The 19,207-nt window shown below is 41.1% G+C and overlaps 2 protein-coding genes across 2 annotated transcripts; one reads left to right on the forward strand and one right to left on the reverse strand.

The window, feature by feature from the left end:
- The first annotated feature begins 104 nt into the window (after positions 1–104).
- Positions 105–1,357, forward strand: LOC128297485 (H/ACA ribonucleoprotein complex subunit 1-like). The gene is made up of 2 exons (XM_053033135.1): positions 105–244; positions 547–1,357. The coding sequence occupies exon 2, from the start codon at positions 557–559 to the stop codon at positions 1,214–1,216; it is 660 nt and encodes a 219-aa protein (XP_052889095.1). The 5' UTR covers positions 105–244; positions 547–556; the 3' UTR covers positions 1,217–1,357.
- Positions 1,358–1,483: 126 nt separating this feature from the next.
- On the reverse strand, positions 1,484–5,042 carry LOC128298776 (uncharacterized). The gene is made up of 3 exons (XM_053034558.1): positions 4,920–5,042; positions 1,726–2,315; positions 1,484–1,655 (listed from the first exon to the last, which is right to left on the reverse strand). Exons 1-3 carry the CDS (start codon positions 5,040–5,042, stop codon positions 1,484–1,486), a joined length of 885 nt encoding a protein of 294 aa, XP_052890518.1.
- Between the last annotated feature and the right edge of the window lie 14,165 nt (positions 5,043–19,207).

A 19,207-nucleotide genomic window follows, 5' to 3' on the forward strand; every position in this document is an offset into this window, starting at 1 on the left:
ATGAAAAAATTATTCTTTCTGTGTCGATCTGCCTGTTCGTAGAATAATTTGGAACGTAGTGATGGCGCCGTATGATGACAGTTGGCACATGTGTTTGACAACCGGTGGGATGTAAACATGTGGTAGGTTGTTTGGGAAAAGACAACGTGCCATGGAATTGTGAGCATCTTAATTGCAAGAACACTTGAATTTCCAGCGAAATTAAAGACTATTGACTCCAGATTGATCGTGTTATTGGTTTTTGGTGAGTACCAAATAGTCAATATTGTGTTTGATATGAAATTGATAAAATGCAATCACAATACCGGTGGTGTACGATGCGTTATGTTGTTGACAATGTGCTAGGCAAGATTTGTTATTTCCAAATTTGATAAGACGCCTGGTTTTTACCTGAATACCCATTAGGACGATTCAAATAATGGTAGTTCTAACATAATTTCGCCTACCTGTAGCCTTCGTAATGTAGTTAACACCGGACGCGAAACGGTTGTGCGAAGACACCTAACCTCACTTTTAATGATCCGGCTTGTTTACCTGCCGTTACAGTTTGTTCGATATGAGTTTCCGTGGACGTGGTGGTGGTGGTGGTGGCGGTGGACGAGGTTTCGGTGGTGGTGGACGAGGTTTCGGCGGTGGTCGCGGTGGCCGAGGAGGTGGAGGCGGCGGTGGATTCCGTGGCGGTTTCAACAATCGAAGTTTCGGCTCCCGGGACGAGGGTCCAAAGAATATCATTCCCCTTGGATATTACGATTATCCGTGTCAGGAGGATTTGATCGCTAAAGTGGAAGTACCAAATGTACCATTCTTCAATGCACCAATCTATATGGAGGGCGAGAAGCTGATCGGCAAGGTCGATGAGATCTTTGGTAATCTGCGGGATTTCTACGTGTCGATCAAGCTGAATGACAACATGAAGCCGGACGGTTTCCAGGAGAAGCAGAAGCTGTTTATTGACTCGGCGAAACTGTTGCCACTTGCACGATTTTTACCGGGAAATCAGACTCGCCGACCAGGTGGACGTGTGGGCAAACCGGGTGGCCGTGGTGGTCCTGGTGGCTTCCGTGGCAGAGGTGGTGGTGGCGGTGGATTTCGTGGCCGAGGCGGCGGTGGTAGCGATGGCAGTGGCGGCGGAGGTTTCCGTGGTCGTGGAGGAGGCGGAGGACGTGGTGGTGGTTTCCGTGGTACTCGTGGAGGCGGCGGTGGAAATAGGTGGTAACTTCATGATAGTGTCACGTGTTCGCTACGCAAATCCCTAGCTGTACGGAAGCTATATCTGTCTCCATATGCAATTTGTTTATAAGTGCTTATAGATTAAGGTCTTGGAAATATATGTGATTCTTCCTGATCATGAAGAAGTATCCTAACAAATGCATTTAATTATATTGCACTCTTTGGGTTGATAAATTGATTATTTATTTAAAGTTAATTTTGTTTTAAATATTTATACAATTTATGCTACCGAAGATTGAAGCTAAAAATCGAATCAGGAACATTCACACCTACACACTGGGCAGCATTTTTTCTCTTGTAACCATCGGTCAATGCACAAGCCGTGGAATTGATGAACACACAGCTGCAAATTCTTACAAGTTGCCGGATCGATTTGCTCCAAACAAATAGGGCACACAGGAGTCAAATGCTTGGGGCTGATGTTGCTGCAGAAAGAATCGCTGTTTAATAAGCGGCAAAGGAAAATTGCGATATTAATATGGAATTAAGAAATACCCGTACGATTGTAAACCATCCTGATTGTCGTCCGCATATCGTGAAAGTACTTCCGTGGTAATAATTGTGGGCGATAAAAACGTAGCCCTAAATCGGATAATTTCATACTCATCATCGCAACAGAACTCGCTACGAAGCTTAAATTCATCCTGGTACTGATGCGTGCTGGCAAGGCAATGCCTGCTGAGCATGTGCTCCGATAAACCGCCGGAGTGTTGCTGAATGAAGCCAGAGGAATTCTCCAACCGGAAGCACACACAAACTGGACAGTGAACTTTCGGGAGTACATCGATAGCAACCGATAGTGAATGTTCATCGCGCGAATGTTCGTACAGTGAGTCGACAGTCAGCCGGTCTAGAGTACAGTACGGACAGGTGTAGATACCGATGGCTTCGTACTGATCACTGTTCACCTTGCGGGAGTACTTCGAGATAAGTTCATCGTACGAAACCAAACGTTGCAGAGGATGTTGCTGCTCCGAACAGAATGGACTGGACTTTGGACAAACCAGGCAGCTGTACGAGCGTCCGTTCAGGAAAACTGGCAACGAAACGAAAGTATCGGTTGAATGATGTTGAAGATGATCGTTCTGTATTCCGGTTGTACTTACGAGTCATTGTTGATCGTATAGGATGCTTGTGAACCGTCCGCTGGAAAACGCACGAGCACAATGAGCTGTGCCCGTGGAGTGTAATTGGACTGTTGTTCGCTATGGGAATGTGGAAATCGTTGATCCGTATGACTGATAACGGGCGATTGGCTACGGATTGACAGAGATCGCACTTGTAAACCAACGTACAGTGTGTAACGCATAAACAATCCATCCACGATGTGAGCTAATGCTCTCCAAAGAAGGCATCATTCAAATTTCGCTTAAATTACTCCTCAACTGAAGCGAAGTTTTGTTAGGCTCTGCAGCAGATTTCGTACATGGGAAATTAAACATTACACGCTGATAAGAAATGGTAAAATGCAATGCTAAACCAGCCATAACAAAAACAACGATGCAAGAGTACGGAGCGTTTAATAAAAGGGTGGTTGATAATTACTACTTAATCCTCGCAATACCTCGCAATGAATAACCTTCCAGGCGCGTTAAACATTTAAGTACCTATTCGCCCGTAGTGCACAAAAGGCATAAAGGAATTAATCGCGGTGGGGGTCAATTGTAAATCACTTGACTGATGTTTAGCGATCAATTTACGCTTTATATGAGCGATTCATGTACGTGTAACGGCTGCCGCTAAGCTTACCTATTCATGAAGCTCCATTTCACCACAACTCTCCATCTACGTTGAGGGGAAATTCACCACCATGGTAAGATTGCTCCCTTCCACTTTTTTATGCGTTCGCTGGAAACCGCTCACACGTGGCCGAAGGAAGAATTTAAATTTTTTTTCGCTTTACAGAGAATTTCGATGTAAAAAATAGAATATAAAAAAGCATGACTACAATCAAATCATTCAAATTGTGTTATTTCTCCCAGCTCCGTTTTGAAAATTCCCTTTCAGGCGCTCAATCGCAACGTGCTGAACCGATATCAAGACACGGCGAGGAATCGCTTGTTTAGTTGATGCTATTCAACCTTCGTAGCAATTATTTACGCTTCGTGACATACATTCGTGATCAATAATGCAAATGTGTTTGAGAGGCACTTTTTGTAAAATTGTACAACATAATCTAAACTTTATTTGAACAACCAATCCGAGAGAATCGGAGTTTGAAATTGCAAAATCGATTGAATGAAATTCCAGCGTCTAACAGCCAAAGCACATGGATAGTGGTGGAAAAACTGTTTCCATTCACAAATAGTTACTATCAACTACGTTCCCTGTGTGGGTGAAAGCAAATATGCATAAAGTACATTACAAAAACTCCACATGAACATTGCACAACGGTTAGTGTTGCAGGACACTCAGCTTTAGCGGGTGCTCGGGATGGAGCACAAAATCCATTTCCTGTCGTCTACTACCAGTACGGGACACATTCTCCATCTAGCCGAAATATGTTTGGCAAACGGTATAGCCGGCACGTAGAAAATAAAAAAAAATCTTATTCGTTAAATCTTGCATCCTTACTGAGTTGCCGAAAGGATGTAGAATTGTAAAACCGAAATGGAGGACCGATATTACATGGTTTTCCTTTTCACAAGCTTAGCTACATCCGGAGAATGTTGAGACACTGTGAGGACTGCTTGGTGTAGAATGAAAATTCGTTCAAAAGGAATAGGAACCGATACGAAGGAAGTGATTAAAATGAGTTTACATAGATCTTGCTGTATTCCCTACGATGGCAATTCAAATGATAGTCTATTGAAGCTTCCTATATGGATTATTTCCATTTTGCAATGTTCACTCGGTGTTTTGTTGGTGTGTATGTGTGCTGTTATTTTTCTTTGCTTTGCTTTCTTTGCATAATGCCTTGTCATCAACTTTTCATATGGGAAATTGTCCTTTGGAACACCTGTCACGCTTGTCTGTTGGGGTGATAAATATAATAGAGCAAACAATTCAAAAGACACGATCATCCCTCTTCAAAACCACTCAGGTGTAGGATATTGAAACAACGAGCTTTTTACCGGTGGAGCCGCACTACCGGTAAGAGGCGTATGCGGAAGCTTTCTGGATCAATGCGCACGTGTTCAGCTGAAGATTAAAAAAGCCATTTCAACTGTAAATTGTCGTCACTGGCGAGTGACTTCACACGGATGGACACATCCTGCCCCTTGAAAGCGAAGGCTAAAAGCGTTACATTTTGGCGCGTTATCTGCAACGGATGAAGCGAATGTCCGGGAGGTCTTAAACATCCTCCCGCATGGTTTGTGTCGCAGGCAAGATATGCAAAAATCAACGGATGTTGTACGCAAGAAAAGCCAAAGCGGGAGAGCCAAAACATTTTTCGGTAAATATTGACCGTAGACCATCAGTGATGCCAGCAGCAAGACCCCCTTTCCGGAACGATGTTCCGGACGCGTTTCCATTAAGGTTTTGCGTACTTTTTTCTGTCCCCATGTTGTCCATGCGACATTGTTGGGTATTCTTTGGGCATCCATTCGGGCAAGCTGTGCCTGCCTGCGGAGTGATTCGATTCTGACGAAATGGCAGTACAGCAGTTGTGTGAAAGTAGCAAAAAAGAATGTTCCGGACGTATCCGGGACCTGAGTTCTGCTGTCAATGATAACGGACAATCAAACAGAGGCGTCGGGTGTTTTATTTATTTGGCTGCCCTTGGAGTATTTGCCTTCACATTCCTTCGGAATATCGTTGGCACGTTTCGATGATGTATCCTTGGAGAATTGTTGTTGGCTTGAAGCCATCTTTGCGGGTGGGTTTCTTGGCAGGTCAGGTACATTAGGAATGTGAACGATGTAAACCACTAGCATTGTGCGGAACCCATCTTTGTACTGGAAGAGGAAATGAAATATTAACGAATCTACTTTTCATTCCACAATTGTTTACAAATTTTCACCAACTGGGGCACTGGGTCTACGGTGATTTGTCAAGTCAGAGCACTTTGGAATGATTGTGAACAATGTGCAATAAGTCTAACAATCAGCTCACGTATCCCATAAGGTTGATAAAGACATTTGCGGGTGTGTTGTCTGGACGCTGACCTTGATCTTGGGTTCTTCAACTCGACAACTGTTTTTCTTTACTTTATGCCAATAGAAAAACACTTGTCCTTTGGCATCTCGCCAACGTTCAAGTTCACGCACTGGCACACAAACGCTTTCAGGTGAAATCAGCCCACAAAAACCCCACGCACGTCATTCTCGATTGATTGATAAAGCATCCATACAAGGTCTGTTCCATTGCCTTGAACCTAAAGTTGTTAGATCTATGGGCCAGTTTGCTGACGACAGCTGCGATTTGTGGCTGTACCGAGTCGCCAATAAAAGAAATGCACTGTTATGATTAAGATATATAAATATTGTACCGTTACGCACGTTTGGCATAATTGAAGCATAATAGCTTAACTCTGGTGAGCTTTTGTTGGAAAGTTACCCGTTTACAATTCATCTTATCGAAACACGCACCTTTGCTGACTTCTGAATTTTGTGTCCAAATTTCAAGTACCTTATCACAGTAATAGATCTTAGAAACGCTATGCTCTTACTGACTCGATTTACGGAGCACAATTTGCAATGATCAACATCCCAGATTTTCAAGAACATGTGTTGGTTAGGGGTACTTACTAAATTTCTACACAAGTAAAGCATCCAATTACTGCTGCGCCTTCTTATGTGCGACGGGCCAAGTGGGCCCTTCGGGGAAAGAAATTCCTATCAACATCAAAAGCGTTAGACAATTCGTCTAACAAATCCTGGCCCGTATGGCAAACCAATAAGATGAATTTGGTATCAAATTTCCTTCGATGCGTTACCAATACCAGAAGTGACGATTTGTTGTCAATATTTGGCATTCTTTAGATGATAAAGGTCATGTTGAGATTTATCAAACAAACATTAAACACAAAGCTACGATTCTGTTCTTAGATTATTTTCATTTAATTTACATATTACAATAATCTGGAACATCATGTTTGCCAGGGTTATGGGTTGTGCGACAGTAACATTGTCGTAAGAAATATTACTAAATGCCATTGCCATGATAATGCGTTTGGTTTAACCTTTTATAAATTCTGCTAATACCCGTTTTCATATTAGTTCACTGCTGTGTGGCTTGTATAACTTCCGGCACATTAGATTACTACTATTAAACAAAATGAAAAATTAAACGCCTAAAGATATGCAACCTGTCTAACAAATTTGCTCTTTGCTTTTGCCAGATGTAGCTATAAGCAAAAAATAAAACATGGACGTAAGTTTCTGGTGTTCAAAATGGTTGATGAAATATCGTCCTCCATCAACCAGACGCCTATCGTAGCACCTGTGTTTTTTTAAACGCCCTCGACGAGTCCCCGTAGGCGAGTCCAGTATGGAAGCATCAAATTCTCCACCTTTCGGAACAAAGTCTAACCATGAGTGTCAGATCTTCGTTTCGGGATCTTATGAAAAATGGCAAATACGCGAACGTTGAGCGAAAACGACACAATCTAACCACAATGGTCTGGTGGTTGCACAAGGTACTGGAATGTGTAGCCACGGTCGCGACCGTTAAGGTTTTGTTGTCAAGAACAATTTATCACGATTGTTACGTGAACACGAGCCATACATTAATTAGTACTAGCGCGGCAATGGCAAAAGTTCTTTCAGGGAACTGGGGTCGAATGTTTTAGCAACTTTTGGGATGCTATTTGTTGCTTAAGTTTGACAATTTTTTTACCGGCTCTTATTGTTTGAAGTGCGTTTACATTTTACTGGCCATATCGGCCAACTTCACATCGATAAAATGTCGAGTAAAGTACAAAAAAATATAAAAAGCATAATTTTAAATGTAAAATACAACGGTTGAATTATTGTTTCTGGTAGGATGTGACAACACGTTAACCGATAGAAAAGAATTATGATGACATTTCACTGCTGCTCGCGACACATTCGGGATAAATGAGAATGGGTGCCGCTTCACACAAACCACCATTAGCACATTTGTTATTACATGCGTAATGTTTTATGTCAGCATAAGGCGACGTTGTTGGTTTGTGTCTTTTCTAATTCTACCCGACTGATGCGTAAACCATTATGCTCTGAGTTATGTACGAACCGACCTAACGGACGGCATTCCGTTCCCAAAAACAATTCCCGCAAAAGGTGACAAATATTTGCTTATGAGTGCATTCTTCATTAAATGAGTTTTATGCTAATTCACATTCGTCAGGTGTTTTTCTGGTGGCCGCATTAGGAAACCATGGCCAAGTTCCGGAAGGTTCATCTGAGCGGTCCTCTACATGTCTCGTTGGTTGTCGTTTTGGTCAGCATAAAAAGGGACAGAAATAAAAATTAATATTCATCGTAAAGAAGCTGGCGTAGGAATGGAGTGTCTTTGGGAAGAAAATTATAGGTTTGATGTTTTGCCTTTTTGGGTCGATGATTGATACTTTTTCTTATTGTTTTAACTTTTACAGACCATTTCGTCGTTTGTTTGATGTTGAACATTAAGGTTCAAGGGATGACATTAGAGGGTAATTTGGAGGAGATAAAATTCATTCTTAATTTAAACGCGTTTATATATAAATACAAAAGTCAGACACTATTTCTGCAGCTAACGATAAATGATGTGCTCAGGAGGCAAGAGTACCTTCCAAACAAGATATTTCAAAAACGATTTTAAATTCGTCTAAAACTTCCATAGCTACCGTTGAACACAGAAGAATAGAACCAAAATAGAAGGGAAAATAAAGTTATACACATTACCAACATCGTTCAAGAACCCATCAAGTTGAACGCTGAAAGCGTACTGCACACTGTGCTTGGGGCACTCTTTAGAGCCTTAATCCACCTTTGCTTCTAACTAGACGCAAAACAATAACAGCTGTGCCACAGCGGCGGCGGCAGCTAAAAACAGCGTGTTTCAACACGTTTCAAAACGCTTTCCCCGCGTGGCCTTAAGAACTTAGCGCAAAACAGCAATTTGTTGCTTCGTTTCCTTTTTTTCCTGGTACGTTTTTCTTTTTTTTTATTTTACTCCAACCTAAAGTGTTTCCCACATCTTAGTGGGGTGCATTTCGAGCGGAACAAGCATTTCTCCCTTGACTAGTCGGGTAGGAAATTTCCAGCGGTGGAAATCCAATAAAAACACGGTCAAATAATAAAAAATATAAGAAAAAAACAATTTTCAAAGATATAACTTAGTCGCGATGAAAAATGAAAAGGTCAAAACGAAACGGTAAACTATCCCGCTGTGTACTGGTGGTCCATTTGTTATGAGTTGAAGGTTTCAAACAACAGTTGAATAGTGAAATTGCTTTTGAACACTAGTCAAACGATTAACAAACGGCTGAACTCATGAGCGGGAACGAGTCCTTAGTATCGGGAATAGCAAGTAGTAAATTAATAGTAAATCGGTTGGAAGTTGGTTCTAAGTATTTTAATGGATAATTGATTACCTGTTTTTTTTTACTTTATATCAATCTATACTACTATGAAAAAGCAAACAATATCAGCGATCTTTCTACAGTTTATGCACCGCTCGCAGTTTCAACACAGAATTTTATATCCCCAGCATTTTAAATCGATCGCCTGCTACCGGCCTAAAAAACAATAAGCAAGAATCTGCAAGAAAAGGTCGACGATTGCTTTGTTGTTCCAAGATTCCACTTCGGGATAGGTTGGTGGGATAGTCTGAAATGTTGGTTCGTAATTGGATTTAAACCACGAGAAGCGACCAGTTTGCGGTATTTCCCGTGTTGATAAATTTAACTTCCTTCATTAAGCCGAACAAAGTGGAAAATTACATCTTTTTCCCCCTTTTCTCGGCTCGCCCGAAGCTAACACCCAACCAGATTGATCGTGTTTTGATTGGGGGTTTGCTCGATGGTCAGACATTTCTTAATAAAAACTCACACAAAATGATGTTTAACTATGGTCGTCTTCTATTGATGATTACAAATTTATTACGAGGTTAAGTAGAAATGCGATGTTAAATAAATCGAACTACATTTTTGAAAATGGAAGTGTAAAGGTCTTTTAAAGTGGTCCAAGTTTATGAATGAAAGTGTCGCATAACTGATGGAGACAACCAGCAGTTAACGAGTGAGAAATTTCCCATCGATCGGTTTGACTTGTTAAGAGCTCATTTACATTTAATTTTTCCTTTGCCAGTAAAAAGACAGACTATGAGAAGCTCTCGTTCTGACTCGTTCAGAAGTGAAGGTGCTTAAGATTAAAAGGGCCGATAGGATAAACTTTCCAGACTACCTTGCGGATGAACAGCTGATAAAAATCACGTACTCGAGTAAATCTAATTATCGATACACACAATGGACGATCCTTGCCGTGAAGCGGAAAGCATCTTAAAGACCTCTCCAAACCATTATAATTAAGGTTGACAGTGTGGAAAACCGATTGGAACTAACCACACTCACACGCAAACCCACACAAGATGGAAGATCGCAACCGTCAAGGTCGGGCGTGTGTCTAGATGGGATGAGCTGAGATAAAACCTTCATCACACCGTGAAGATAATTCCGGACCAGCCTCCCGGCAAAAAAGGACACCCTTAATAGACACTGCCGATGCTCGGCACCATTTCCTGGTAGATGTATTTGTGTTTGAGTTTATCGTAGCCATTGGGCACATCATCAAAGGCCACAGATTGATTGAACGATGTAGAATAGCGGCCACGGGTATTCCGGTCCTCAAGGGAGGGATGGAAGTTGGTGTATTTTGTTTACCTTTTGCCTTTGCACTTCCAAAAAGTTCTCCAATGGTGAAGGATAGGAAGTGCGAAAAAGGTATCCGTCGCGATTGATTGGAAAGCTTCACAGAGTGCAACTTATGTCCGGAACGGTGACTGTTTGTGTTGGGTGCGACATCGTTAAATATTTTATTGTTACGCTGCCGTTTCGTTTATGGTAGGAATCGAAAGCACCACCAGAAACAGCAACCGTTTTGAAGGGTTTCCTCATATCACATTGGTACATAAAACTGTGCTTTGTGAAATTTAGTCACGAATTTATGATATCTCTTTGTGATTTTCTGGCAAAGTTTCTAACTCACACACATTCCACCGCCCTCAAAAGAGCGATCTCTTTATAAAACAATGATTCGTCATGGCTGACTTTACGGGTTTCGAAAAGAGGGAAATTGAAACAGAATGCAACTCGTACATTCGAACACTACACACGTACACTGCACAGCCCATTCCTACAGCAATATGAAAGCTTTTGTGGTGATTTGTGATTTGTGGTTATCAGGCACGTGATGATTGTGCAGGGAACTGGATGCCAGCTGCATTTTGAGCTTCGTATGGATGCAGCTTTCAAAAGAAATTCCGGTGCGCTTAAATTCTACGCCATCATGTAGGACGAAACAATCGACAAGCTATTTGACAACGCAAAATGATGCCGCAAACAGACAAAAGACATCAAGAGAAGTGCAGTGAAAGCAGCTCTGAAGCAGAATAATTCCTTTATAGTTTGCTCTTTTACTCCGGGATCGGATTGATTGCGAAAGTTGTTGGTGCACAGCAGGCAATAAAACAATACAATAGGTTTTTCTATTATTGACAAAACTCAATCACTTAAGGCTAGATAAATTAAAAATAAGTTTTCAAACCATTTTAAACTGTGATTATTAAATAGTGTTATAACATACTATCGAATTTGTGATGCATATTGCATACTTCCGGGCGTATTCATCAACGTAAACGTAACGTAACAAAATGTTTTTTTTTAATCTTTTATCTTTCATCCCCTCATTTGTTGTACAAATTTTCCTGGTTTAATTTTGTTTTTAAACTATAAATAGGTTTTAAAAATCCCCGATGGTCTAAAGCCTTGGCAAACATTTCCATTTGATTGCGCGAACTCGATGTGCTTTTGATGACTTCATCAGCGTACAATCAGTCTCTGAGTTGCTGATTGGATAAGGATTCGTTCCGGCACATGGAGGAGAAAAGGAATTGCCAACGTTTAAAAGCGCGACTGCTGCGATGAAACGCTTCGCAAGAGTGCCTAAAAATGTGTGGAGTGAGAAACTTCGCCAGAAATCCCAAAAATTGATGCATAGTGAGTTTCATACTCAAAAAACTTGAACATTTCTCCAACATTCTGAACAACCTATACATTTGCAGCCTTCGACATTAAAATCTTGCAGACTTTCGAGCTTTTTATGAAGTCATACGTGATAAAAGCACTTTTTTTCATTTCTGCAGCAGTTGAAAATTGATTGCCATGTATTATACGTTCGAAGGGGTCAGACAGTGTTTTCGAAAAGTAAACTTTTCAGCCTACACTCTGTGGATCGGAGCTGGCAAACCATTTCAAAGTCAACCTGTTGAATGGGTTTATTTCTCACCCTCCACTACACGAGTATGTAAACGAACCGTACATGATAAATTTCGAGTCTATACAGTTTTCATTACGCAAATCGTTTTATTCCGGCTCCGGCCACTGTCCAACAGGTCACACCGAAATACGTATATGTCTATATATGGATAGTCTCAACCCACTACATGGGTGTGGATGGAATCAAGAACAAAAAAAAACCCTAGAAAGTTGGTCTTCAAGGGCTCCGGTTTGAAAGAGAAATTATTGACCGGCTAACGTGAAACAATCACCACCATCTGGCAAGCCTTTTATAAACACCCACACGTTTCAACGAGCGTTTCGGATGCCTTTGCTATGGAAGCAACACTATTGGACGCCCGAATGGATGAAAAACTTCTGCAACACGTTACAACATGGTATGAATTTGGACGATTTTTCTGAAAATCGAGTAAAAATATGTTCGTTGTTTCAATGATGTTGCTTCCCGATTGCTTTTTTTTACATCTCAGAGGATGTTCTGTTATCACTTATATCGTTGTTTTTTGTTACCAGCCAACAATTCGAGTGTTCGAATATGGACCGTCCAATGTGTGTTGAATGTGTTCAGCATGGTGAAATATTCAAATTTATTCGTACAGCGCCGATCATCTTGTACGATGCGAGGCAGGCGAATGAAAATAATACAGCAGCAAAAGCACAATAGAAGCTGGGTAATATTTACATTTGGAGAAACGGATCTTTCAGTAGCTTCAAACCGGTTCTGACACAAACACCGGCGTGTACCGGCGACATTTTTTTTTTGGGAAATAAAGAAAGAGCAACACAACAATTGAAGCTATCATTTCACAGTGGAATTTGGAAGTGTATCGATAAGCGGGTGCCTAGAAAGTAGCTGTACTTGTTTTGGTACTTCCTCGGATTGGTGTGGGCTTGATCAAAAGACGAGCATCGAGAGCACGACGTTCTTCTAATAATCAGAATGTATATTTTTGTTTGGAAAGCACCAACCCAAAATGAACGCACGAGAAGAACTCTTATTGTTGAGCCGTGGTTTGCTAAAAGAAAACGGGAAGAACGCAAATAGGCATACATATACCACAAACCATTGAACCATGGAAGGTTCGAAGGATGGGAAAATGTGTTAAAATTTCGATAGCATTTAGCAAACAGTGGTAGCAAATAGAGGTACTCCAAAGCCTCAGCCCAAACAAAACCGCGTTCAGGATTGTGTTGCTGCAACGGTTGAATATTTAATAAAAATACAACAGATTTACTTTGCTTTACTGCTATCCCTGTGCGCTACCTTAAGGTATTATCTTGCCACAAACGAAGGGCCAATCGTGAAGCACAACCTACGGAGTAAATCCCATTTCTCCACCGTAGACATTCATTTCGCCTCGGCAATCGACCGAGTTTTGCAATAAAAAGCGATATCACATTCCGCTCGGTTGTTCGTTACACGGTGTTGTGTCGTATTTATTCGAAATCCCATGTCGTTTCTGGTTTGGTGAATGCGTGGCATTTAAGCATAATGATTTTTCCTGTTTGTCTCCAATTTTATGACCATCCGTAGGGGGAATTTCTACTTCGTCGATCGATATCACCGATCTCAAACTCGATATTTGATAGTGGCCTAAAGACAAGCTCGTGTGCTACGTGTTTGATTTAGGATGCTCCACAGGGAACAGCAGCGTACAAGGGACTCATTGCCAGTAGTTTCGGACAAGGCGTCGTGTATGTGTTTGGGAATGCGGAATACCATTTAAAAAAGAACAGATACAGCAATTTAACACCAGTCCCGTGTGAGTTAGTTTCGTTTCTTCGACCAACGGCAAGAAGCACCGTACATACAGGCACTTGCCAGTGTGCAAACCACTTGGGAACCTTTTACAACCATCGCAATAGGAGCACGCTCGGGAATGGCCCAAATCCAACAACCAGAGACAGTCGAGATCCTGGGAGTAGAATACATTTTCAATTTTTAACAAAGGGTCTTCTGCCGGACATGTTTTTCGATATTTGTTGGTTATCTTGTCATGTGCTGCCGGTCCACCGATGTCCATTGGTCGACTGCAGAATGTATTTACGTTAGCCATGAATCATTGGGCAGGTTTCAGTACGGATATATTGCAGCAGAAACACGATAGTATTCGGTTTTCTGATGATGTGGAGTATGAGAGAAAACTTTTTGTATTGGCATGTGGGAATAAGGTGAAATGGAGTGTAAAACTTGAACTAAACTTGTGCGAAATGTGCCATGAGAATAATATTTATTGTACATTATTGATGTGCATGTCAAGTCATGATCATGCAGAACTTTTTTGATATAGTTTTTCGACGCGTAACGCGTCCTGTTGGTTGTCTCGCAAAGCAAACTAACTTCTTTTGTTCATAGGACGCCCCTAGCCTATTGCTAACGTGGTCCGTTCTTGCAGCAATTCTCTTGAGTTCAAATCTCGTGTTTGTACAGCTGGCCGGAAAGATAAAGGATAATTTTTGTATTTTAGGTACTGTGGTACTTTTAGTAAATAGTTTCATACACTTTGTGAGTATACTGTTCCAACATTAAGATAAGAACAGAAGGATGAAAAAACTTGCCGTGGATGTTCGGAAGGAGAGAATTAAAACTCCTCATGAAACATTGTAGGTAGTTGTGCGCGTGCTTCCCTTGGGAATTTCGTTATGCAAACTAGTGTCAAGTTCAACGAGCTACACCATTCACCGTCTACAATTATTCCCCCTACTGTGCGTCTCGGAGGGTTTGTTTAACTTGGTAAATAATATTATCATATTTTCACGCAACCTTGTAAAGTGCTTTAGTGGCCTTTGCTGCAAGGAACGGATTGAAGTGTAAACACTCGAGCATAAAAAGGTTCTCCCAGTTGCCTTGCCCTACTACCCACGGTCAAACAAATAAGGACGCAACGCTTTCTCTAGCAACAGCCAACTGTCACCGGGGATGTGCATGTAAAGCCAGTTCATTCACAGGACGTAGGAACCTAGTGGTTCGTTCATTCCCACGATGTGACGTGCTCTCTTTTCCACGGTTGATGGTGATGCTTCCAAGACTAATTAATTTACACCAATGGTCTGTCACGTTGAAGCATTACAGAGTAATTATGGTTATGTTTTAGTGAAATCCTCGACATTCATTGTCAGTCAGACTTTTTTTCCCCGAACCACGCTTAGCCTCCGAATGCCCTGAAGCGATGAGTGTAGTTAGGCAGCGTTTCAATAAGGTTCTCCGAGAAACAACCGATAAACAGTTGCTACAAAACGACTTCGGTGCGTCGAGAACTTCCGGCAAAAGCACAAACCGTGATGCTCAGAAAGAGTAGTGTGCCATAGAACGGATGTTTAGCGTGAAAATTGATTAACTGCCAAAGTGTTCGAGGGAATGAAGCGTTTCGAATGAAACACTTACAATATGCAACGAAAAGGAAGAATATCCGGGGCCATTTTGTTTACAGCATAGCCACCAACCATCGTGCTGAAGTTTCAGTGAAACAATTTGAATAGTTCCCGCTGGATTGATGGTATCAAACTTCGTCCTACGGAGGCGCTGATCTACCTTATTCAACGAAACACAGAAGGAGTATTCAATATCCTGCACTACAAACCGAGAACACACTTTGATCGTTATTTCTGCATCGCAAAGTTTTAAGAGCAGCATCTTTCTTTCGTCCGTTCGCTTTTGAGCATATCCTGTATGAATAATAACTTAACCGGTTGCTGAAAGTACATAGTGAGAAAGTTGCCAACACTTAGCGCTAAGGCAACCCGCGTCTGTTTACCGAACGAAAGAAGTGAATGTGTTTTTAGCTTTTAAGTTGTTGTAAGGTTTACTCTTATTCTTTCCTAACGCGGTATAAAGTAACGTTAGGCTTAAAAACAGATGTGAGCGAGCACAAAAAAAAACTACCAGACAAGTTTGAAATCAGATAACAGGATCGGTAATACAACGAGCGATAAAAACGAACTTCAACCATAGAATGGAAAATTAATTTCGCATAAAGTGAACTTTTTTCCACTTTGGTTTGCATTAAAAGAAACAGGTTTGAATCTATGCAAACAACTCTCCGAAGATTTCGGTTAAGTGCTACGGTTCATCGCTTGGGGAATTGCAAAATCAGGTAGCTGGAACCTTTAATTTCCCAGTTCACCGCGAATAAAAGAAGCGCAATAATAAGTACTGCTTCCATTAAATTGAGCACCACGGCGCTGTCAAACGATCATAATTAAGGCTCCCACGTGCTATACACACAAACACACTGATTAATGGCAACGATTTGTTCGGCAGGTTCGCATTTATCTTCCACCGGGCATTTGGAAGTTGACAAGCAGTTTGTTTAGCAGAATGCCTTCTGCGGACTGGAAACTCGTCTGAACTTCACCGAAACCCTTGTTTAAAGTTTCAAACAACGGCGGCTTTTGATACTTTTCCATGGTTTTGGTTGGAATCAAGTATTGCATGCATTCAGGGTTAATATGTCAAACAGGGGTTGCAACTCGCAGTACACTAACCTATTACAGTTTAACATTACTTTATGTGTTTCATTATATTATATGTGCATTATATGTATATGTATATTATATATTATATTATGTGTTCATATCATTATGTATTTTCATATTACTCAGCTCTGGAAAAGAAGTTGCAAAACTAATGTGAAATAAAATATTTTTATATCACTTTTACCCAAAAATCATGTTCTTAAAAATTTAAGAAAAACATTATCATCACGAAAAAAGCTGATGCCAGAAAAGTAACGAAGGGAGTTTGGGATTTCTTTTATAAATTAAATAAGCTATAGTCCCTTCCAGATCGTCCTATCATCACGTCTTGCGGGGTTTTTATCAGCGAAGCTTCGTAACTTACGCGTGCCTTCATGCTCAAAGTCATTCCTTTTAACAGCTGCCAGTAGTGTCCCGTGGATGGGATTATGCATCTTTTACCGTAAAGAACACATTTCCACTCATTACGTTTGAAGGTCACAGTGCGTGGCACGATGTGGTTCGCGCGTACCGTTCCGATGATGATTAAAGCAGCTGTATTAGATGCTCCTAGGGATTGTAAAATTTCTCGTTGGATGAGTGAAGAGTGGAAATTAATGAAGAACCATTCCGAAGGCTGGCAAAGATCGACGAGGGCTGCAGAAGGGCTTGTGAGGAAGTAGTGGTCGGATTACTGAAGCAGGCAGGCCAAAAAACCAGATTAATTAACGAGAAAAGGGCCGGACCAAAAAGAGACCAAATGGTGGCACTTGACATGTTTGTACGATTCGCGTCTCTAGTGCGCTACGTTTTCGGTTGTTCAGTTCGCAACTTTTTCCCACCTCTCTGCTAGCTGAGAAATGCTCAGGACTTAAACCATTTTCAAGCACCTTTCAAATTTTTGTTTGATGCGTTAACTGAACATTTGGGACACAATTTCCCATCATCCATTTCGTTCAAGCATCTGCAGGGTTTATGTGAAGGTTTTTCAACATTTCCAAATGAAGCTCCGGTTCGTGAATGTTCGGTAGCAGGCCAGTGACCAGATGACGTTTGCCAAAAAGTTGTTTCCGAAATGACAAGGGTATTCCATCAACTCCATTACAAACTTCAGGAAAGACTTTCCGAAAAGTGACTTGCTGCGTTTAATCTTCCAAACTCATTGCTTCCTTTCGGTCCTCGATATCAGCGCTGGTTGTGGTTTCAGTTCTCTACGTGCTTATAGGATAGTGTCTACCTTCGGCGAAGAAGGAACAACAATGTACGCAGGAGTTTTCACCAAACGATCAGTCCAGAGGATGGGGAAATGTTCAACATGTTTCTTAAAAGGGACATTTTCTTCCAAGACACGTACAACAACACGACCAACAAGTGTTCCTCTTTCGCTATCTGTGTAAGTGGTAGCGCGATAGTAGAAACTCTTGAAGTTGTGCCGCTTTTTTAAGTTGTTTACTGATTTTAAGTGCATCGGTATCCTCACTTCTGGATTCCGCCCTTTTCACTTGGATAATTGGTTTATTTCAAACAAAAACAGATACACGTGCTATGGTAAATTGTAACAAGGTAAACTGTTGTTTGTAAAACCAGTCGCGTTAGATAGCAGATTTTCGTAAGATAAAGTTGTAAAAAAAGACGTCTGAGATGTACCGATGATCTCGGATTGTGGATTGAAATTGAATGTTGAGGATAGTTCCGTATGAAAAACTTCCTCATAACTATTAGTACTATTTACAATACATTGATTAAAACAAGAGTAGAATATGATCGGAACGTTTTAAGCCTGACGTATTCAATTAGGGGAAAATATAAGAAGGAAGTGTTGAACCCATGCTGACAAAGAAAAGTGGAAAGCCTTTAGAAGGCTTTTAATTACTCACGAGCAACTTTTAATTACTCAAAGCAAACTAATTTATTATTGATTAAAATGTTGCATTTTTGCTGTGTCTGTGTTATTCCAACATTTTCTCGTCACCCTTGGCGAGCAAAGGCGTTGCATCTAATTAAGTTTCCGAACAACCGATGACATCAAGCTTTCTCGATTTCTGCGTGTTTGCCAGAAGCCACTACCATTCTCGGTTCTTTCGTGTCGTATTCGGTTTCGATTGCCAGCTTTGTATGCAACTGCTTCGAACTACTCAGTGTACTGACGTTTGGTTGAGCAAACACTGGTAAAACGACCCGGCACGTGCTGAAATAATGCGCCATTCGACCGTTGCCTATTGCTGGTTGACAAAGCAAAGAAAAGAAAACAAAAATGCTTATACCAACACACACACACGCACGCACTAATGATGAAATGCTGGAGCAATGCCAATTAATGCTCTGATTTGAATTGTGTCGAACGGCTATCGAGTATTTATGATTGAGCTTACCAGGAAATGTTCGAAAGGTAATATTGGGGACGAGGAAAACTACGTAATGTGTATTAACCTTGAGGCAAATGATTGAAAATGCTTTTCCTTGAATTGTTGGATTTCATGAGCGATTATTGTACCAGGACTTTTTAGCTTGTTATAGTGTTCTGTGTAAGTGAAGCATTCCGAACAGACGTTCTGTTCTGCTAATTTTTCTTTGCTCTAACTCAAGAGACAGAAAGTTTGAATCTTTTTTCTTAAATAATTATCGGTCAAACAAAGCGTGCACCGTGCCCGCTGAGCGTTATTTATTATCAACAACGCTTTATGAAAGATTCTTTACCAACCCACGGTCACAATAAATATATCTAAACCCACCGTTTGCAAGCAAATTTGGAAAGGTTAAGGGCTGAATATCATAAAATGCGACCCGATGGCTAAAATTGGCCGTGGGTGCGGTTGAAACGGCGTTAGCATTACGGCGAAATGATACTTTCTTTCAGTTCGTTGATCCATTTGAAACACATTACAATCGGTCGGATTTGACTTCGATATCGGTTTTCAGATCGGTAATTTATTGGACAGGGTTCGTTCTGTTGCGTGACAGCTGTGATCGATATTCGAAACCGAGTACCGAGATGCTAGTCACCAACGACACCGGGGCAGTTTATCTTCGTCGTTGGCATGGGAAGAGATAAACCAGATTGATAAACCGTTCAGGATGTGTTATGGTTGCTATGCATTG

Source organism: Anopheles moucheti, chromosome 2, assembly GCF_943734755.1.
Source record: "Anopheles moucheti chromosome 2, idAnoMoucSN_F20_07, whole genome shotgun sequence".
NCBI lineage: Eukaryota > Metazoa > Arthropoda > Insecta > Diptera > Culicidae > Anopheles > Anopheles moucheti.